This window comes from Delphinapterus leucas, chromosome X, assembly GCF_059928025.1.
Source record: "Delphinapterus leucas isolate spDelLeu-1000000601 "Yukka" chromosome X, BTC_Dleu_Yukka2, whole genome shotgun sequence".
In the NCBI taxonomy this organism is placed as follows: Eukaryota; Metazoa; Chordata; class Mammalia; order Artiodactyla; family Monodontidae; genus Delphinapterus; species Delphinapterus leucas.
In genome coordinates this window covers 3,412,163-3,436,030 of record NC_143150.1, presented here as the reverse complement: position 1 = coordinate 3,436,030, position 23,868 = coordinate 3,412,163, and the positions used below count along the sequence as shown (strand labels likewise).

Genomic DNA, 23,868 nt, shown 5'->3' with positions numbered 1-23,868 from the left:
GTCCCTGCTAGATGCTCATATAGCATATGCTCATAAAGCATATTTCACTCTGTGCTTCCCTGATCATAGCACATATTCTACATTTTCATCATCTGTTTTCCCCAATAGAATGTAGTTATATGAGAGCAGAACCCACATCTATTTTTGCCCACCACTTTATCCCTAGTGCCCAGAATACTCTTTGGGTCTGATTAAGCCCTCAAGAAATATTTTTGGAAGAATTAACAAATAAAAGCTCTAACAACAGACATGAATTTTCTGATGCATGTTGTCAACTCATAAATACCTGCATTTGTGTATGCTATTTTCCCTCCCTGGAATACCCTCCTATACCTCACCCTGTCCCTCATCTGTTTAATAGTTACCTATATTTCCTTTAAAATTCAAGATACAGGATAAGTATTATCTCCTTTTCACAACTTTCCTTGGTGTCTCCACATGATTTTTTTCCCAAATGTTTCACTTTTAATTGTAGACACAGCTCCTATATTGAGTTGCACAAAAAAGCATGTCTTTCAACAATGCAACCAAACAGTGTTCAATGTAATGTGGTGTAAGCAACATTTAACATAATTCAACTGCTTTAACCTAAATACACCTACTGCTTAAGTCTCCACATGATTTTAGATGCTTTTTACCCTGTAATTCCATCACATTTTGTGCCTGCCTCTATTTAAGGACTTTTATATTATTGCGCAGCTATCTGTGCATATGTTTTCTTTAACTACTAGACAGTAAAGTCACTAAGAGCATGAGCTGTGTCTTATTTATCTCTGTAGTTCAGCATATATCCCAAAGCCTTAAACACAATAGCACTCATAAATATGCTGAATGAATGATTCAAGTGAATGAGATAAAATCTAGCTAAATTCAAAAAGTACTTTTCCCTCCTATGCAAATAATCACTGGAACTTTCTTTTATTGTATTATATATTATGCAACATTTATATATAATAAGTATAAAGAACACAACAATGAACGTATTTCCCCATATCTTCATTAATAAATAAGATGTCATTAATAGAAATAAAGTTCCCTATATCCATGTCTGAAAAAATGGAAAATACCTCATAAATGTGTATATCATCTGGACCTGGACTCTGTTCATCTTTTCTGTATTGTTTCAATTTTACTATGTGTGCTGCTGAAGCAAACAGCAGGTAATGAGCTTTGGCCTGCATTTTTACGGTTGTCTTGAGGTCACAAGATGAAGCAAGGGAAGGCTTGATTCTAAAGTGTCCTAGTTATACAGCCATGCAATGCTTGGTCATATTTTTCTAAAAAGTTGTCCTTGTTTAATTTTCCTATGGAATTCAGATACTAATTCTTTTTCTTTTCTTTTTTTTTTTTTTTTTTGTGGTACGCGGGCCTCTCACTGCCGTGGCCTCTCCCATTGCAGAGCACAGGCTCCAGACGCACAGGCTCAGCGGCCATGGCTCACGGGCCTAGCCGCTCTGTGGCATGTGGGATCCTCCCGGACCGGGGCACGAACCTGTGTCCCCTGCATCGGCAGGTGGACTCTCAACCACTGTGCCATCAGGGAAGCCCCCAGATACTACTTCTAAGGGTCAAAATAATGAGAGGAATGCTGTAGAATGACATTTCCTGAAAAATTCTAAGTATTCTTCAGATCTTATCCAATTTGTGCTTTTCATGTGTCTACAAGACAGGCAGCAGCCACATTATTATCAAAATGAGAAAGCAGATAATTTGTGTCTTGCAAAAGGTCACTAGACAAATAAATTATGGGGTGATAAATAGAGTCAAGCTCTTATTTTAAGTTTTGAACCTAGGTTTCCCTCTGGATCCACCTTCCTGGGTCAACAGTGAAGCATTTACTGTGTAAGGGAACCAATAGCTTCATCATGCTCCTGAACTTCTGTACCCCTTCTGTTCTGTCCTTCAGAATAAGCACAAGGGCATTCTGCATAGACTTCTATCTTATCGAACTCCACTTTCTTGTCCAATTCAGACTAGAATGAAGGACCTAATGGTCATCTTCTCATTCATCCAACTCTATTTTCAGGTGACTAATCTTCTGCCCTCCTCAGTCTGCATCCTCTCTTCTTCATATTTCAACACTCCCATCCTCCCATCTCCTTTCTTCTCTCTTTTCTATTCCTCCTCCAAAACTTAAACCTATCCTCTATTCTCTTTTCCTTTTATTATTCAGTTTCTCCACTATCCTGTTCTCCTCATTCACTCTGTTTCTTTCCCTCTATTATTCTCAGTCTCTATGTGTTCCTTTTCTGCCCATCACACTTCCCTCCAACCACCTCATTCCATACATCCTCTCTTCTGTTTATATCTACTCCACTCCATTCTTTCCACAGTTGTGTACACTGTCATCTCCTCTTCAAACACTTCTCTTTATGCACTTTATTACAAGTATATCTCTATTCTACCTATTCCTCCACTTATTCTCTAGTCTCTTCAAATTCTCCTTCATACATTATAACCATTCAGACTTCTACTCTGCCCTATCCTCCCCATGTCCTTTTCAACATTTATGTCTAATTTCATGTCCTTCCATGCAGTGTCAGAACAGGTATCCCTCTTCCTTTACAAGTAAAACTTTCCCTGTAGTTTGGATACCATCTCCTGACAGTTTTCTCTGGGAACCTGATGTCAGAAAAACCCTATTTCTACTGTATCTTCAACATTTACCTTTCTACTAGCCCCTTCCAGCTATCTCACAAATATGTGCCAGTCTCTCCATTCAAAACAAATAACTATTTCCTTTACCCCTGAATATATCTATTATATACCCATCCCTTTCATTTTCAAGCAAGTTCCCAGAAAGTATTTTCTATGTTCACTATCTCCACTACCTCTATGCTAACTCATAAAAACTCCTCATTGCACTAATCACTCCATTGAAAGAGTGTACGTGAAGAACACCAGTGTTTTCCATGTTACCAAACCTAATACATACTTTCAATTCTCTATATTAGTAGATATCTTTTTAATAGCCAACAATATTGTAAAGATGTATAAGTAATAGTAAAGAGCATAAAATTGCAGGCAAGCTGCCAGAGTATGAATGCTTGACCATTTACTACCTAGGTGATCTTAGAAAATGTTACTCACCCTGTGTCTCAGATTCCTCACCTGTAAAGTTGGGATAATTGTATCTATCTCATAGACTTGTTATGAAGATCATAAAAGTAGAATGATTATAAAAATGCATGGCACATTGTAAGTACTATATTGATGGAAACTATTGTACTTATTATGCTATTATTGTATTATTATTATTGATCACTCTCATCTTTTTGAAACCCTTTACACTTTCAATATATTAGCCAAAATGTGTTCAATCAATATTCAGTAACAATCCTAAAATATCAGTGTCCTAAAACCACAAAGGTTTCTTTCTCATTCACACTATTTGTCTATCTCAGGTTGTGGGAGGGATGTCCTCTTCTATGTTATCTTTAATAAGGGACACAGAATGATAGAGCCAAGGCCACCTGGCATAATGCTACTCACTGTGGCCAGGGGAGAGGAACATGGAAAATCATGTACTGGCTCTTAAGAGTTTCTAATCCTTAACAGATACATACTACTATATACAAAATAGATAAACAACAAGACCCACTGTAGAGCACAGGAGACTATATTCAATATCCTGTAATAACCTATAATGTCAAAGAATCTGAAAAACTATATATAACTGAATCACTTTGCTGTATACCTGAAACTAACACAACATTGTAAATCAACTATACTTTTTAAAAAAAGATAAATGAACTTTATGACCAGTGCTGCAAATTCATCCTGAGTAAAATGATACTTAATTTTATGAATTAAAAAGAACAATATTCTGGTTCCTGAGTGATCACTGTGTTTCCAGAAGGTACTGATATGGAAGCAGTTATAATAGATTCCACTAACTGCAAAATTTTTGCACAGAGATGAAAATAAAGGAATGTACATGTTAAAAAAGCAATAAATAAATAAAATTTCCAATCCTCCCTCAGAAATCACACATGTTATTTCCACTCACATTTGGTTAGCCAAAGCAATTCATTTGTCTAAGGCTCTATGGAAGTGAAATACTAACATATACCCAGAGGGAAGTGAACTGGAAATATTGGAAGTAGCAGTATTGACTACCACACTTAGCTTTCAAGATACTACACACTAGTGGTTCTATTAACACTTTCCTTTCTTTTCCTTTTCAGTCTCCATCATAGGTTCCTCTTTCTTCCCTTCTGCTTTAATGATAGTGATGCTACATGACTGGATGCTTGGCATGATTTTCCTCTCACTCTACATACTTTCCTGAAGTGATCATATGCATTCACATGGTTGTCCCACCATACTGACAATACCAAACTTTACATCTCTTGCTTGTGTCTCTCTCCTGATCTTATGACTTGAATATCCAACTACTGTTAGACTTCTGTCCCTGGATAATCTACAATCTTCTTAAACTTATCTTGTCCAAAATTAACCTCACAGATTTATTCTATCTAAATTTTTCCTAAATCTCATATGATCTACCCCAGTTCGTAATACCATCAGTCACCCATTTTACTTGGGTGCCTTCTACCTTAATTCCTCCTCTTTGCTCTCATTCTGACATTGGTTGTTTTCACTGTCTATTTCCTCAGTGTATCTCCCCATCTCCATCTTAATCCACTGCTCTGAATTAGAACTTCACCACTCCTCATCTAGACTATTTAATCTGTCTCCTAACCAGCTTTCCTATTTCCAGTCTTGTTCCCTACAAATGCATTCTTTACACAGTAACTAGGATGCCATATATAACATTAAAAAAAATTGACCACCTCCTTGTCTTGCTTATAATATACCATTCAATTTCCTGCAACTGCTCAGTTGGTTTTCTCTACCCGGAATGTCCTTCCTCTCTTCCCTCCACTTTCCACATACAATTTTCTTGACCACATTCTACTTATCTAATAAAGCAAAAATTAATGCCAATACTAATAATCAGGAACTTAGGTGTTGCCTCATCCAGGGACTCTTTGCTCAACTTGATCCAGAAGAATGAGTTAGATGACCCTTTTCTATTCTTTCATAATTACTCATAACTTTATCATTTCAGTTAATTTTTTGTGGTTATCTATTAGCCTTTTCCCCGTATTATATTGTGACTGTCTTAAGGACAAAGACCATATCTTCTTAATGTTTGCATAGCCAGAACATAGTCCAGGGCCATGTATGTATTAGGAAGTCAAAACATGTTTGGTGAATGAATAAATGAATGGATGAAAAATACTAATCTTTCTTCCATCTGTAATTTCTCTCCCTGCAGTGTCCCTTTCCCTACTTCTATATGTCTTCTTTTCTTTCTTCCCATTTACTGCACACTTTACTCCAATTTCTCCTTTTTCTTTTAGGATATTCTAATATCTAGCCTTTTAATTTTATTTCATCTTCTGCCTTATCTTCTCAAATTTTCTATTCTTTTTCTCTCCTCTCATAGTCTCTCTTTCCTCTACCCATTTCTCCTTGATCAATTCATCTGTGTGTGTGTGTATAAAAGTTCTGGGAATAGACCAATAAAATAAATATATATGTTAATTTTATTGATCTCTTCTCCACATTATTCTTCCCAGTTCTATCCACTTCCTTTTCCTCCATCATTCTTTCCTCTACTCTCTCAGCTCCTCCTCTTTAATTCAACTTCTAACAATTGACTTGCTATCCATTTTTTCTTGGCCATCTTCTTGTCTCCCAAATTCTTTCAGAAGCACATCAATAAATAGTAAATTTAAAGTAATGAAGGACTAGCATACAGGCAAGCACACTTCATGTATTCATCACATATTTACCAGGTATGCATTATTTGAGTTTCATTGTGTATAATAACAAATGCACAGAACCTGCACCAAAAGATCACTCATTAATGTGGGAGGCAGCTTCAGGAAGTGACAACTGACAGCAAGAACCAAGAAAGTTTTTAGTGTTGGGGCAAAGAATCTTACTGAACTGGAAATGTGTTCAAAATTATTCTTTTAAAAGCAAAATTTACATACCTAAAATCTCTAATGATAATGAGTCATGAAAAACAAAACTGTGATGGTTTTATGCTTTGGGAGCAGAAAAGTATGAAATACATTATATATATAATATATATTCACATATATATTAAAAGTTATATTCTTAAGTTGTGTGGAAATTCACTTATATGAAACTCCTCAGCATTTCCACACAATGTGGCATAAAATATATGTTGCTATAATTTTGTATTTATATATGTAACATTGTACGTTTCAGAAAATAGCTAACATTATCTCACTTGATTCTCACAATTCTGCATCATATGGATAGTTTGTTGCTGCAGTTAAACCTAGGCTATTCTGACTGTCACAGTGTTCATGCCTGTGTATATGGCTGTAATTCTGTGTATGTAAATGCCCTTGACTATGTATATACCTGTGTATTGGTCTACACATGTCTCTGAGTATGCATAAACATTTATACATTGTGAATGTACATCTCTGTGTGTCTGAAAATGTTCATATGGCCAACTCTATTTTTTATTGAAATATAGTTGATTTGCAATATTGTGTTAGTTTCAGGTATATAGCAAAGTGATTCCATTTATATATATATATATATATACATACATACACCTATATACATATAAATATTTCAGATTATTTTCTATTATAGGTTATTATAAGATATTGAATATAGTTTCTTGTGCTATAACAGTATGTCCTTGTTGTTTATCTATTTTATATATAGTAGTGTGTATATGTTAACCCCACACTTCTAATTTATCCCTCCCCCCTCCCTTTCCCTTTCCCCTTTTGGTAAACATAAGTTTGTTTTCTAAGTCTGTGAGTCTATTTCTGTTTTGTATAGAGATTCATTTGTATTATTTTTTAGATTCCATGTATAAGTGATAGCATATAATATTTGTCTTTCTCTGCCTGACTTATTTCACTTAGTATGATATTTTCTAGGTCCATCCATGCTGCTGCAAATGGCAATATTTCGTTCCTTTTTATGGCTGAGTAATATTCCATTGTGTGTGTGGTAATATTCCATTGTGTGTGTGTGTGTGTGTGTGTGTGTGTATCACATCTTCTTAAAGCAATCATCTATTGATGGGTACTTGTATTGTTTCCATGTCTTGGCTATTATAAATAGTGCTGCTATGAACATTGGGGTGCACATTATCTTTTCAAATTAGAGTTTTTGTTTTTTCTGGGTATATGCCCAGGAGTGGGATTGATGTATTATATGTTAGCTCTATTTTCAGTTTTTTAAGGAACCTCCATACTGTTCTCATAGTGGCTGTACCAATTTACATTCCCACCAACAGTGTAGGAGGGTCCCTTTTCTCCACACCCTCTCAAGAACTTATTATTTGTAGACTTTTTAATGACAGCCATTCTTATCGGTGTGAGGTAATACCTCATGTGGTTTTGATTTGCATTTCTCTAATAATTAGTGATGGTGAGCAGCTTTTCATGTGCCTGTTGGCCAACTCTCTATACTTGTGTCTATAATATATATGTCTGCAAGTGTGCATACCTGCAAATGTGTTAGGAAGTATATGCCTATATGTACATTTCTAATCTGTAACCTTGACAGAATTTTCAATGGATAGCTTAAAACATGCTGATTTCAATCCTGGTCCTACCCCAGTATACTTTAGGTGAGCTGCACCACTCTCTGACCTCATGGTGTAGAGGAGGGTTCCATTGTCCACCAGTCTGAGCAGCTTGTTAGGTGTGGTCATGTTATGGGCCACTGATTTCTTGCCATTGTGGAAGAAGGTGTCAGGGGTCCAGATCTTACTAGCCAGGAGATTATTCAGTGGAAGGATCTTCATGGGTCCATCAAATTTCAGTCTTTCATCATGCCATGTCTGTCGAAAAAATACATCAATGGTGTACTCCTAAGGACAAAAAGAGAGAGAACAATGTTTCAGTTGAGTTCTGGTAATGACCCACAGTGCCCTTAGCAAATATTAATTACTTTGCAGTATTTCCTCTGATGCAGAGAAGCAGCAGTCTATTAACAGTAGTTACTAGTAAGTAGGGCAAATGATTATGATTGAGAAAAAATGTCTTGGTGATCAGTAAGTACATAGATAATATGTTTGACAAGATTTTGCTTAGGAAGATCACTGCCAACACTGCCCTGCACATCATGCAAGCTGAACACAAGACTTTGCCTTATGAAAAGGAAAGAGCTCCCTTCTCTATGCAGTGGCATCTCTAATAAGAGCAAACTCCTTACCTTATCTCTTCTACTAAATGATCCCATATAAACATCAAAGGCCAATATAACAATTACCATAAAACTAAAATCTTAAATTTTAAAACACATTCATTTGATTCTCTAACAATATGTCTAATGAGTTAATATCTTATTATCTTCAATAAATAAGGAACTCTTACAGATAAGATAAAAACAAACACACAAATAGAAAAATGGGTAAATGACATGAACAGAAAATTCATGAAATGGATAAAAATTGCTAATAAACATGAAGAACATTTTCAAAATTGCTGTTCATCTAAACATAAATTAAAGTTACAATAAATGTTCCAGGTTTTGGTAACAGCAGACTAAATCATTTGGATATACCTTCCTATAGCTATTAATTATAAAGTTTGAACTAAAAATTATGGACATATAGCTAGATATATATACAGACTATTTGAAACCAATGGGGAATGATTGAAAGCAGACAAAAACTTGAAGAAAGTTTAGTCTTGAAAGATGGCAGCACATGTGCTCAAGGCACTGCATACCCTGATGAAGGGCTGAAGCCTGTAGGAAGGGAGCCTTTCCCTAACTGGTCCACAGAGGAGCCACATTTATGTAATTTGTCTAGAGGGGATACATTTCCTTATCTGCAAAAAGGCACTATATATGCTAACAGCTTGGGAGCTAGATAATAAATAGGTAGGATAATGATTTATAGTACAAAAACCTGAGAATGTTGAGACTAGAGGAACTTTCACTTTTAGGCAATCTCTTGAATTCACTTTAGCTCCTAAAGAGTCTCAGCCCCACCCATCTGAAACCCATCTGAAACCTTGGGATATTGGAGCTTTTGGAAAAAGCCAACCAGAGATTTGATGACAGCCCTAGGTTTCCTTCAGGAGAGGGTAGGAGTGTAGAGAAGAGGGGGAAGAACTGACATGTTTCATGTCTAAACTTTAGCACGTTTGAGGGCAGGGACTGCGTCTTATTCACTACTGTATCCTTAGTACAATGCCCTCAAAAAATCTGTGTGGAAGGGATGTATTCAAATCCATTTTATTCTTTCATCTTGCTGTGTTTTCAATAAAAGAGAGATGGTTTTAAAAAAAAAGAAAAAAGATGGCAGCAGCAACAGGTTAAAATTGTGTTTGTGGCTTTTCTTTTCTAAAGGTCCTCTCCCAAACCTAGAATTTCTGTGGCAGATACCACAGCCTTAATGGCTCAAAGTGGCCAATAATATGGAAATTTAGGAGTGGGAGTCCTGGAAGCAAGAGAGTCACAGAGGGGATAGGACCCCAAATCTGAGTATATACTTTGCCCCAAAACCTGGCTGACCACTACATACATAGTGAAAACTCTGAGGCTATGGAAAAAAATGCAGGCAGAAACAATAGGGGAGTCTTCCACTAAATGACAGATGACAAAACTGTGGTGGGTGATGTTTGTGAGTTAGGCAGAAATCAGAAAAATTATTGGCTTAATACCTCAGAAGACAGAGCTCAAAGCTGGCCAAAGAGCTGAAAATGCAGGGGGAAGCCTTGGAGAAAAACAAAACCACTGAGAGGGAAGTCCCAAAATCTGAGTAGAAACTCTGCTTTGACTGACGACTAAACTACACAAGGCATGGGGGACACATCTAGGTAGTCAGGTAAAACAAAGAAGCAGCCAGAAGCTACTTAAAATCCTTTGGCTTAAAATTCCTTAATAGTTTCCAGTTATACCTGGAATAAATTCTAATACCTTTCTCTTACTTAGAAAGTACTTCATAAACTGACCCTTGTCTTCTTCTCTAAGCTCTTCTCCAACCACCTGTAGCTCTACAAATTAGCCAGTCTGGCTTTTCTTCTCCTCCAGCACACCAAGAATACCCCTGCCTGAGGATTAGGAGATTATATAATTTATTGTCTAAACTGGAACACTTTTGAGAGAGGAGGCTTTATCAATAGTTACATATCAGGACAACATGTGTAAGCCAGGACTATGCCAGGTTTAAAGCTGGAATTAGACTCCCACATAAAAGCAAGACCCTGAAGGGCTCCAACCTCAGGAGAAGGGTGAATTACATAAAAGAAACTAGATAAAACCAGTCCACAACATGAAAATTCAGAAAGGAAACTTGTCTATCCAAGCATGAATTCTGAAATGGACAGGAGTTTAGGGGAAGCATTTCTACTGAGATTTAGCAACTTCAAGCCTAATCTTATATGAGATCAATATTTAAATGTACACTTGGTTTGGGGCTTAAAAGCTAAGAAATTAACAGAAAAATAGGTCTCAGGATGGGGATACCTCTGTATTGACTTACAAAAGCAAACACTCTAAAGAGACATGGCCATAAATAAATGCTTGCTGAAAAGAAGTTCACAATCCACAACAACGAAACACCTAAGGAAATGGTAATAAGCAAGAGTCAGCTGGTACAACATGCAGCTGAATCATATCCCTTCCAAGAACCTCACATAACAGAATAATCAAATAGATATTATAAAGGAACTATAATTAAAATGATAAAAGTATCAAAGGAGATTGAGAACATGAGAATAGATCCAAACATTATGGGGTAAAAGCAAGAAAAAACAGATTTTAAAAAGGTCTATTTGAATTAGATATTCTGTGAAAGAAAAATAGTCACTGAAAATAAAAACTCAATGGATATGTTACACAGAAGATTAGATATTATTAAAGAGAGATTAGTGAACTGGAAAATACATGTGAAGAAAACTTGTTCAGTGTATATTTCTAACAAAGTTCTAAAGTGTGAGAATAGAGAAAATGGGGGGAAAATAATAAAGTACTAATGGATGACAGTTTCTCAGAATTGTTGAAATATAAGCATCCTTAGCTTCAAGAACCTTAATCACTTGCAAGCTCAGTATAAAAAAATATATCCAAGCCAACCATAGTGGATTTGAAAAATACCAAAGAGGAGATCTTAAAAACAACAAAATAGAAAAGACATATTATCTACAAAGAAACAGCAGTTTGATAGCAGACTTCTTGAAAAAAACAATAGAAGCCAAAAGAATTCTATAGCCAACTAGATTATCATTTGAGAGTGGTTTCAAAATAAAGATGAGTTTAGATAAATAAGATAATATTTTCCCATGGCTGGGTCACACGTACAGTATTCAGGCCTCATTCAGAAGTCTCCATATCAGTAAAGCATTCTTTGACCATCCTATCATAAATAGTAATCCCTCTTCCCCTTACCATGCGTTATTTTTCTTCATGCATTATTTTGTCAGATAGCTCTGACAAAATGTATTTTTATTTGCTTACTCTTCCTTTCATTCCACTAGCCTGGATGCTGCATGAGAGCAGAGATTTTCTTCAGTTCACTGCTATATTCCTAGCACCTAAAATCCTACCTGACCAATAGTAGCTGGTTTATAAATATTTTTGAATTAAAAAATGATTGAATGAATCCTCAGGAAAGGAACTACTAAAAGAAGTTTTTCATATAGTTGAAAATGAAACCAGCAGGAAGATTCAAGAAGGAATGGTGAGCACAAGTGTTGACAAACTTATGGGTAAACTAAACAAATAATGGCTCTCTACAAACGATGTTAAGGACTATAAAAACAAAGTGGAATAAATAACTACAGTAAGCCAAATGGAAGGAGGGAGTAGGGATACATGGATTAATATATTCTTGTACTATTTATGAGGAGAGTGGAGATATTAAATTTAATGTCAAGTATGTATATCAACATTTAAGGTAACCATTAAGAATATACTAGAAATAAAATGCAAAACTTACAAAAGAGTAGAGAAAAAACCAAGAGGAATATAGAAAATGCTTCAATCCCATAGAAGGCAAGAAAAAATAAAGCATATAAAAACATGGGGGAAAAGGATATATAAAATCAGATAGTAGAAAAAAACAATATAATCTAATGATAAATAAACAATGTAGCTGTATGTTATGTGTATACAAGAGTCACACCTTAAGGGCACATGAAAACACAAGTTGAAAATGAAACGATGGAAACATATGTATGGATAAATCCTAATCAAAATAAAGTCATAGAACTATAAAATACAGACAGCAGAGACTATAAGACTAACACTTTTGTTCAGGATGAAATATTACACTAAAAAATGGAGTATATCAAGTGAAAAAAATTCTTAATTTTTATGTATGGATAACATGGACTCAAAATATGTAAGGCAAAAATTGAATTACAAGGAGAAAATGACAAACCCATAGATTCTCAGTAAATGAAAGACCAATCGAACCAATAATTTGTATGATAAAATAAATGAAGAATCCTTTTGACAAGCATAAAGTAAGGAATACACATAGACTTAACACTTAGTAAACAAACAGTATTTTTTTTACCAAAAATAGATGATCATATGTTAAGCCATAAAGCAAATCTCAAGAAACACAAAAAGATTTCATATCCTATAGACCATCTTGTTTCAATATGAGGCATTAAATTAGAAATTAATAATAAAGTTTTACATTTGAAAATTAGAAAACCCGCTAAAATTTTTTTAAGAAAACAAAGAAGAAACCATAAAGGATATTAGAAAATACTTAGAACTGAACAACAGTGAAAATGTTTATAAATGAAATCTTGTATTCAACTCCTCAAGTGCTGCTTAGAAGGAAATTGATAGCCATAAAGAAGTCTTAAAGATGGTCTTTAAAAAAGGGAAAACCATAAGCTAATCTGCCTCAAGAAACCAGGAACACAGAATTTCCCAAGAAAAGTAAAGAGAAAAATGATCTACACAAAAGGAAAAATCAGTGAAACAAAAAAAAACAACAACAAAATAATACAGATGATGCACAAAATCCAAAACGGGTGGCTTTGACACACAAACAATATAGAAAACTGACAATAAGTTTAATCAAGAAAATGCAGGAAAATTTGGGGCGAGGGGTAGAAATATAGATTAAATAAAATTGGGCAAAGCAAGTTGATAATTTTTGAAGCTGGGTGATGGATACATGAGGTTCCATTAAACCATTTTCTCTACTTTGGGGGTTGTGTGTGTGTGTGTGTGTGTGTGTGTGTGTGTGTGTGTGTATCATATATATAATCACTGCCAGCCTGTAGATAATAGATTGTAGGGAACTGAGAGTAGAGAGAAGGAAATCAGGGGCTTATTACAGTTTGATATGCCAGAGACAATGGTGGCCTGAGCCAGAATAGTAGCAGTTCAGGTGATAAGTGGTTTAATATGAGAACACCTATGAACATAGATACAAGAACCATGAATAACAGATTTTTTTTTAATTTTTGAATTTCATTTTATTTATTTTTTTATTAGTCATCAATTTTATACACATCAGTGTATACATGTCAATCCCAATCACCCATTCATCACACCCCCACCCCCACCCCCCACAGCTTTTCCCCCTTGGTGTCCATACATTTGTTCTCTACATCTGTGTCTCAATTTCTGCCATGCAAACCGGTTCATCTGTACCATTTTTCTAGGTTCCACATATATGTGTTAATATACAGTATTTGTTTTTCTCTTTCTGACTTACTTCACACTGTATGACAGTCTCTAGATCCATCCATGTCTCTACAAATGACCCAATTTCGTTCTTTTTATGGCTGAGTAACATTCCATTGTATATATGTACCACATCTTCTTTATCCATTCATCTGTTGATGGGCATTTAGGTTGCTTCCATGACCTGGCTATTGTAAATAGTGCTGCAATGAACATTGGGGTGCATGTGTCTTTTTGAATTGTGGTTTTCTCTGGGTATATGCCTAGTAGTGGGATTGCTGGATCATATGGTAATTCTATTTTTAGTTTTTTAAGGAGCCTCCATACTGTTCTCCATAGTGGCTGTATCAATTTACATTCCCACCAACAATGCAAGAGGGTTCCCTTTTCCCCACACCCTCTCCAGCATTTGTTGTTTGTAGATTTTCTGACGATGCCCATTCTAACTGGTGTGAGGTGATACCTCATTGTAGTTTTGATTTGCATTTCTCTAATAATTAGTGATGTTGAGCAGCATTCCATGTGCTTCTTGGCCATCTGTATGTCTTCTTAGGAGAAATGTCTATTTAGGTCTTCTGCCTATTTTTGGATTGGGCTGTTTGTTTCTTTAATATTGAGCTGCAGGAGCTGTTTATATATTTTGGAGATTAATCCTTTGTCAGTTGCTTCATTTGCAAATATTTTCCCCCATTCTGAGGGTTGTCTTTTCATCTTATTTATGGTTTCCTTTGCTGTGCAAAAACTTTTAAGTTTCATTAGGTCCTATTTGTTTATTTTTGTTTTTATTTCCATTACTCTAGGAGGTGGATCAAAAAAGGTCTTGCTGTGATTTATGTCAAAGAGTGTTCTTTCTATGTTTTCCTCTAGGAGTTTTAGAGTGTCTGGTCTTACATTTAAGTCTCTAATCCATTTTGAGTTTATTTTTGTGTATGGTGTTAGGGATTGTTCTAATTTCATTTTTTACATGTAGCTGTCCAGTTTTCCCAGCACCACTTATTGAAGAGACTGTCTTTTCTCCATTGTATATCCCTGCCTCCTTTGTCATAGATTAGTTGACCATAGGTGCATGGGTTTATCTCTGGGCTTTCTATCTTGTTCCATTGATCTATGTTTCTGTTTTTGTGCCAGTACCACACTGTCTTGATTACTGTAGCTTTGTAGTATAGTCTGAAGTCAGGGAGTCTGATTCCTCTAGCTCTGTTTTTTTTCCCTCAAGACTGCTTTGGCTATTCGGGGTCTTTTGTGTCTCCATACAAATTTTAAGGTTTTTTTGTTCTAGTTCCATAAAAAACGCCATTGGTAATATGAAAGGGATTGCATTGAATCTGTAGATGCTTTGGGTAGTATAGTCATTTTCACAATATTGATTCTTCCAATCCAAGAACATGGTATATCTCTCCATCTGTTGGTATCATCTTTCATCACTGTCTTATAGTTTTCTGCATACAGGTCTTTTGTCTCCCTAGGTAGGTTTATTCTTAGGTATTTTATTCTTTTTGTTGCAATGGTAAATGGGAGTGTTTCCTTAATTTCTGTTTCAGATTTTTCATCATTAGTGTATAGGAATGCAAGAGATTTCTGTGCATTACTTTTGTATCCTGCAACTTTACCAAATTCATTGATTAAAATCAGAAATTTGTTTCCCAGCCAGAGTGATCATTAACTATTCTTCCTTGTGACACAATGGAAGTTCAGCTAAAAATACCTTGAAATTTATTTGACCAAAGCCTCCCCTATCAGGAAAGAGACATTCTGCTGCTTCTGCTTAATCATGAGGGAGAAGACAAACAAGCAACTGGAAGATGAAACTTCAGAAGAGATAAAACATCTGGATTGTTTGAAATGTCTCCAGAGCCTCTGCACACCCATGTGTGCCTGCTTGGGTGGGAAAAGAGAAGGGAGATGAGCTGGTTTGGGCAGGAGCTATGTGTATGTTTCTGTAGTATCCCTGAATTTGGGTATCTGTTTGCACATGTGTGTCTATGGAGTGCCTGGGATGGTGTGTAGGCTGTTTTGTTTTATTCTGTATATACTTTCTTATTTTGTCTGAATATATTTATGGGTGTTCATTCATAAGTGAGAGTGAATGAGTATGTGTGGGTGTGTGGGTGTGTGTGTGTCCAAAGAGTAGCTTCAGTTGCTTTCTTATGAAAATCTTAATCAATCACTAATTCCCAGCAATACAAAGAGAGCTTCACCTCCCTGGTGAGTTTGGTTATCCCCAGTGGACTATGAGCTCTCTGAATATAGGATTCCCTAGAGCCCCTTAATGCAGAGTTGGGCCTCTGAGGAGTACTTGTTGAATGAGCAAATGTCAACAGTTTTAATTCATGCCTGGATCTGAAGCTGTGGGCATTAATGGTCAACAGGTTGAGAGGGGGCAATCTAGACACACAGGCTTTCCTGTTGCCACTAAGAGAGACTCACATCCTCCATCCGTCTTACATCAAACATGTCCCTCACTGAGCTCTCCCTATGTGTCAAGTACTCTATGAAGTGCCAGGGAAGCCATGGAGTACTTGGTACTTGCCTTTAAGGAGTTCACAGGGAATTTACTATATCTCTGTATCCCTTTCTTTATTCCACACTTAAAAGACAAAGTTCAGGACTCTACCTTCCCCCTGCCTGGCATCACAACCACTCATGACTTCCTCTCCTGAGAATTAGCTTGTTTCTCCAACTGACTCCTACACCTTGCCTGATTGAAATAAGAGCCATGTAAAATCAACATACCTAAACCAACTCTCAGCCTCCAGTCTGCTCCCCCTTGTAGTTCATGCTGTACAGACTGCCAGACCAATCATTCTAAAACAACACATGTATATTTTTACTGCCCTAGTCTAACCCACTCAATGGCTCTGTATTACCTATAAGGAAAAACTCTATCATGACAGTACACAACTGCTTGTAGTTACCCAACAGATCTAAATAAGCTTTTTCCCCTGCTAAGTAGTAGTCCCACTGAAGATAAAGAAAAAAATCTATGCAGTGAGCATGGATATTTCATATTTTTGAACATAGTTTTTCTGATTTTAAGATTTTAAACACAAAGTCACTCATTCAACAAACCTTTTTGGAGCATCTAATCACTGTCTGACATACTGAGCAGATAATAGCTTCTTTGTGTCCCTTCATGATAATTTTTCAAATGACGATATTTGGTATCTGAAGTAGATATTGATCAGATGCTCCATTAGGACAGGGTCTCCTGCCTCAACTCTCCACTGCATGCCTTGCTTTGGCAGAAAGGGAGAATGGTAGGAGAAGGGGAAGTCCTTGTAGATGTCTCATGAGTCATCCCCTTGCTAGTTCTGCTGTGCACTACCCTATTCCTTGAATCTGTTCTGATGCTCTCTTCATCCTCACATCTGTAGAAGGACCCGTTTCTAGTAGGTTTGACTCTTCCTCCAAACACTTTACATCACCATGGTCCATCCACTTCCCCGTTGAATAGGGCTTGTTTGCAAGGAATGGACTTCTACCTTTTCTGGGGGGGATGGACTTCTTGAATGACACTACCAGTTGCTAGACTGAGAGTCCCCACCATGTGCACTCCTCACATGACCTATATGTGCTGATATGTGTGTGGTACTGAAATGTGAAGTGTGAGGTCAGACAAAGTTTAATTGAGGATAGGGAGAAAAGCTGAATTTTGAAAGAGATGTTATAGAAGAGAAAGGTACTCCTGGTGGGGGATATATGCTTGATATGTGAATAGGTGGGAAGAGCAGGGCAAAAGATGGATTTAGCTAAATGTAGGATGATGAGGGTAGGGCATTCATGAGACAAGACTTCTCCTTAGAATATAGCTCCAAGGCCCTGCCATAGGAAAACCTCAATTTATTTTCTTTGATCTGTTGCATCATCTTTCACTTTTACCTTTGCAGAAACTATACTTACCATGTCAGTGTCTGACACAGGGCCAAAACTGGTCACGTAGATGTCAGTCTTAACTTCAGTCACTGCATCTGGTTGAAAGAAAGTAGAAAAGCAGAGTGTTATGAAAGACTGTTACCTTAGCTCAGAGAGAGTCCAGGGCAGTACTCCAAATGATAGCAAACTTGTTACTTCTAAGAAAGGATACTTGGTACAATCATAGGAAAACCCCTTAAAAAACTCTCACTTGTACTATTTCTTCACAGAGAATATGCTAGGCACAGGAACAAAATCCATCCCTTTAGGTAACATTGAGAATGGCGGCAGAACCTCCAAACTCCAAAGCTTAGCGAGAGCCCTTCGAGATCTCTAGCATTCACACCTGCTGGGCTCTCACACTGGGATTATCCCTACCTGTGGTAGGTTACAAATGTTCCAAGAGCCAACCCTTTTCCACTTTCAGGAATGTAGGATGATTGTACTCCTAAAGTACGGAAGGGATGTGTGACTGGTTTTGGTTGTAGGAGGAAGTAATATGTGTCCCTCCCTGGCTGCAACAATTAATGTCCAACGCAAGACCCTACCTGCCATGGTCACCATGGAAACATATGTTAATATGGGGCTACTATAAGATTGAAACAGCCTGGAATGATGACCCAACACTTGGAGGACAACGGCACTGGAGAGTTGCCTGGATCCACAATAGACTTTGCATCAATGAGAAGTACTTTTGTTGGGTTAAGTGACTGAGATTTGGAGATGATTGATATCACCTGATACACTCTCTTTGCATTTTTTTTCTATTGCAACTGTGTATTTACTCATCTGCCTTGCCACATAACCCAAGAGCTCCTGAAGGGCAGTGTCCCTGTTTTGTTATCTCTGTATCCTCAGTACATAGAAAAGGAGCCTGTTATTGAGATGGTGCTCACTGAACATTTTCGGTATTAATGGATGAATCTCATCACATATATATTTGCCAAGTTGGAAAATGATACTCAGAGAAGTGAAGTTATAGCACTGCTAAGTTTCTCTTTTCCTCCTTCTGTCATCCCTGTTTATCCCATTGCGGCTCAGACTAGCTCACCCACTCAAGCATACCTCAGAGTACAGGGTAGCCTACCTCAGCTTAGCAAAGTCAATTACAGCCTACCAAACACCTCATCATTACACTAAATTCAAACAAGATCCACTCCATCCCAGCATACCTGACCCCAGTAGAGCACACCAGTAACACAGCTAATACCAATAAAGCCCACATAGGACTTGATATATGTATACTATAATGAGGCTGGTTACTGCAGTCTATGGCAGTATTTTTTTAATTTTTAAATTTTATATTTCCTTTTTAATTGAAGTATAGTTGATTTAAAACATTATATTAGTTTTAAGGGTACAATATTGTGATTTGACATTTTTATAGATTATGCTCCATTTAAAGTTATTGTAAAATATTGGTTATATTCCCTGTGCTATACATTACACTATTTCTTTTTTCCCATGGAGAGGTAATGGACATACATACTCCATTCATAGCATATTCACTATATTCATCCAGTCCTGGGTCCTAGCCCAGATGTACTTTATGTCTTATTGACTTCACATTTTCCAGAGCCATCTCTTAGGCTCTTAATACACTATTCCCCTACACAGGCACAAAGTATACTTAAGGCCACTGTACACATCCACAAACATTCCATTTTCAAAAGAGATTATGAGTATCATTTAATAATAATCGACACTGTAGTCAATTCACCAAAACACACAATCTATCTACTTCCAAGCTTAATCAGCAAATAACATGTCTCTGAAGCTAGAGTTGTGTTTTAAATATTTGGGCTCTCATCTAGAGCACAGTCTTCCCTCAGAGATATTTCTGTGCTTCAAGGACAAGAGACAACACTTCAGAATGAAGAACATGCCCCCTAAACACTTGTCTCTTCAGATACACTACCAGATTCATTGGCTGGGGAAACATTGCCATACCCCAAAGTACATAAAACAAAATTAATTAATTAATGGGAGAGACCACAATTACATTTGAATCCAACATTCCAGGCAGGACATAGTTAGACACAGAACAACTTTCTAAACCAATTTAACTGTAAAACTGTAAGATAGCTATGCAGATTCAAAACAGGGGGCCCAGGGACTTCCCTGGCAGTCCAGTGGTTACGACTCTGTTCTTCCACTGCAGGGGATGTGGGTTCGATCTCTGGTTGGATAACTAAGTTCCCACATGCCACTTGGCACAGCCAAAACAAAAACAAAAACAAAACAGGGGACCCAGACTATAGGAGAAAAAGAAGAGAGATAGTGGTGATAAAGTCAGAAGACTGCTCTAGCTCTAAGAGGAGAATGGAGTCACTGTAGGTAGAAAAGGAAGAGTCTTTGACTGGGATGGGAAGGCTTGCGTTCTGGATCTCTGTCCGACTTGCTGAATGCCTTAAGACTTTTCTTCTTTTGGCTTTTCTCTTGTACAATGAGGGTTTGGTATCAAACAAATTTGAATTTTCTCTCTGCTCTAACTAGGAACTCTGAACGCAGGGCCAAGCAAAAAGCATCTGACTAAAGGTGCCCAATGGTAGCAAAAGGCAAGTTTTCTCTGCTGCCTGAGGAAGGTAGGAGGTTTGTATGATCAGGCCACCCAATGTGGCTGTTCTCTTGCTCTCTGTACATCCCCTGCTCCACCAGTCCCTGCTTCACCTACACCCACTCACATGACTATCCTTCCCTCAATCATAGGGCCTAATCAGTAAATGCCTATGTACTTGTCTCTGGCCCCAGCTAATGATCTAATCTTTAGATCAGAACTATCTCCACTATGATGATTTATCAAAGGGGCAGTGAGGGGTGAACCCCTCTACTGGTTTCCCTGGCAACCAATAAGCACCGACCTAAAGTCAATACTCCTGTAGCTGGTAACCTCCCTCCCCATCCCACCTGGGAGTGAAGACTGCCACCAAGTCCTGCCCACCTCTGCTGCACATGGTGGGGTGTCACTCCAGGACCTTGGTTCAGACAAGGAAGATTCCCCTTATCCATGAAACCATTGATGTCTCTGTCGCTGACTCCAGGCTCTTTCTTTGGTCTCAAGGCTGGGAAAGTACAGGGCTTGCATGTCTGGAGGGTGCAACCCAACAAGGTTTAATGCAAATAAGGTATTCCTCCTCTCTCTCAACTGTTCACTGTCATTTAAAAGACACCCATTGGGACTTCCCTGGGGATCCAGTGGTTAAGATCTCACCTTCCAATGCAGGGGGTGTGGGTTCGTTCCCTGGTTGGGGAGCTAAGATCCCACATGCCTTGCAGCCAAAAAACCCAAAACATAAAACAGAAGCAATATTGTAACAAATTCAATAAAGACTTTAAGAAAATGGTCCACATCAAAAAAAAAATTTTAACATCTTTATTGGAGTATAACTGCTTTACAATTGTGTATTAGTTTCTGCTGTATAACAAAGTAAATCAGCTATACATAAACATATATCCCCATATCTCCTCTCTCTTGCATCTCCCTCCCACCCTCCCTATCCCACCCCTCTAGGTGGACACAAAGCACCGAGCTGATCTCCCTGTGCTATGCGGCTGCTTCCCACTAGCTATCTCTTTACATTTGGTAGTGTATATTGACATTCCCCCAGTGTTGCACACAGGGACCACAAAGCCCCAGTGACTAAATCCCATTTTTTGACTAGGAAATCCAGCTGCCTTGGAGCAGGGTATGTGACAACACACAGAAGTACCCTGCAGAAGTAATGTACAGTGATTGAAAGCATGACTAACTGAGTTTGAATTTAGGTTCTGCCATTTACACTTTGTGCGCCTTTTGTCACTTAACTTCTCTATGCCTGTTTCTTCATCTGGAAAATTGGAATAATGATAGCACATACCTCAGAATTGCTCTAAGGATTTAAGGAGACAGTATTGAGACCAATAGTTAGAATAAATCCAGTATTCAATATATGTTACCTGCTGCTGCTGCTTAATACTATTCCAGAGGCAAGACCATATGAGACACCCATAAGGCCAAGTGGACAGAACTCACCCAGAAGTCTAAGGTCCTCAGTCCCAGACAAAGAAGAGAGTATCCACCCACCACTCTAGCTCCCCTGTGTGAAGGAATGATTAGAAGTTTGCTATTTCATTTAATTAAATGAAAAGACCAGTGAATTAGACTAAAACTGGTGAGGGCTACAGTTCATAGTCTAGCCCTTGTTCACAGCCTTCTCATTTTTCAAATGTGAAAAATGATTTAATTTGGAAATGAGGTTTTTTTTCTTTTTTCTTTTTTTAACAAATATTTTCCAATGCTCCTTGGTTCTTTTTTATTTACTTTGGAGATCCAATTTCCTTCCAATATTACCTTCTGAAACCAAAGGTGAATAGAATTATCTTTTCCTTTTGCAAATTTACTGTGGTATTGGAAGCTAAACACACATGCCCTTAGCCCTCAGTGGGAATCCCATTGGTGGGGAACTTATCAACCAGTTCCTAATGTCATTCCAGCTTGCTTTTGATCTGAAAGAGTAAAGATACACCAATCAGCAAGTGACCGCTGTGTTTATATTGACTATGTTGCTCATACAAACTGTATTTTCTAGTTTGAATTAAAATAGATCCCCAAGAAGCTATGAATTTTCTCCTCTGAGCAGAAACCAGAGTAGTTTCCCCAACTCTAGCTTCTCCACTCCAGCACACACATAAACATTGGTCTTAGTAGTGCCCTTTGGATCCACACAACAAAATCTGCTTCTTGTTCTTTTGAGAGTTAAAGACGTTCAGAGATTGAAGGAAAGTGATCATGGTACACCTAAGTCTTCTCTTCTTGTTCCTTTCCAGATTAAATATCCTGACTTCCTTTGTGTCTCCCCTCTTTTGACATGGTTTTAAGCAACCTCACTATCCCACATTCACTTTTCTCTGGATTGGGTCTGATTTTTTTACTGGCACTCTGAAATATGTTTTGTGATGAAACTTTGTCACAGTGCTATTAGACAGGATCATAAGATGAATGATATGAACAAAAGCCAACCATACCCCTTTATCTCATTACAGGCTGTGACGGACTCTTCAATCCTTCCCAATAACAGTCTTCCTGACAATAGTGAGGTTTTAAGGATTGGGACTTTGACTAAAAGAACAAAGTCCTGACTTTTATGTTTTCCTACTTCCATATCACTGGGAATTGTAGAGAATAAGTGTTTGTTATTGTGTACACTTTTCATCTTGAAGAGAGACTAAGCTACTAGAAATGAGCTCCCATGTGACTCGCTGGGTCTGCTAGCAACATGGATTCAGGGAGTGGGCTACAATGACTTATGGAGAGCCTCTCGGAGATCTGAGAGCTGGAGTGCTCTGTTCTGTTAATGGCCTTTTCATTTGTCTTTTACAAACCTTGGGGACTGAGATACTGTAAGTACTCAGTGACACACACACACCATAGCATTAATCACAGATAAGCTCTTCAGAGGAATCACAGACAGATGGCTTAAGGAAGCAGATATGACAAAACTCTGCATTAGAGGTCCTAAGTTCTAATCTAAGCTCTGCAATTGACTCATACCCCTTTTTGCAGGCTGTCTGGGCAAAGCTCATAACTTTTGACATTTGGTAGGCTAGAGGTCTAGCACTGTGTTTATGCTACTTCATCTAGTGTCTGGCACCTGGAATGTACAGCAAATCTTAATAGCTAGCTACATGAAACATATGTTTATAACAAAACACCAGCAAGAAGTTCAGTCTTAATGCACCCCCAAAATTCATCTTTCAGTCCCAAGCCAGTTACAGTTGGTGGGCAGTACACACCATTCAGATCACTCCACTTCATTCACTGGTTCCACAAAAACACTGATTCCTGGGCTATCATCCTCGGCATTTCATCTTCCTCATCATTATCTCATTCTTTAATCTGGCATTTAACATTTAATTTGTAAAGTACCAACACATATTTCAAGTGTCAGTTCAAATGGTCCCATTTGTCTGTCACTCATTCTAGATGTTTCCCTCCTCCAACTTTTCCTTTTCCCTTTCCTGTACACTTATTATTTGTTACCTAACTCAATACTTACCCAGCGTGTAGTGGAAAAAGCATTGAACCTGATTTCAGAAGATCTTAGTACAGGTCAAGTAGTGATACTGACAAGCTACTATGATCGTGAATGAGACTTTTATCTCCTTGAGCCTAGGTTTCCTTAATTAGAATATGAAGTTTCGGCACAGAGATCCCTAAAATCCATTTCAAAAACTATGCTCTGTTTCTTTGGTCTTGTGGTTTCTAAGCCCAGAGTAGATCAGAGGCACTAAATTAGAACT

At 37.5% G+C, this 23,868-nt stretch overlaps 1 protein-coding gene and 1 pseudogene across 1 annotated transcript in view; both read right to left on the bottom strand.

Moving 5' to 3' along the window:
* GABRA3 (gamma-aminobutyric acid type A receptor subunit alpha3) overlaps positions 1-23,868 on the bottom strand; it is a 153,135-nt gene that overhangs the window by 68,053 nt on the left and 61,214 nt on the right. The window contains exons 3-4 of the mRNA XM_022561118.2: positions 17,578-17,645; positions 7,665-7,885 (exon numbers count right to left, since the gene is read on the bottom strand). Of these exons, the coding sequence (XP_022416826.2) occupies positions 7,665-7,885; positions 17,578-17,645 (289 nt within the window). The remainder of the gene's footprint in view (positions 1-7,664; positions 7,886-17,577; positions 17,646-23,868) is intronic.
* LOC115803324 (U6 spliceosomal RNA) lies at positions 1,053-1,153 on the bottom strand (annotated as a pseudogene).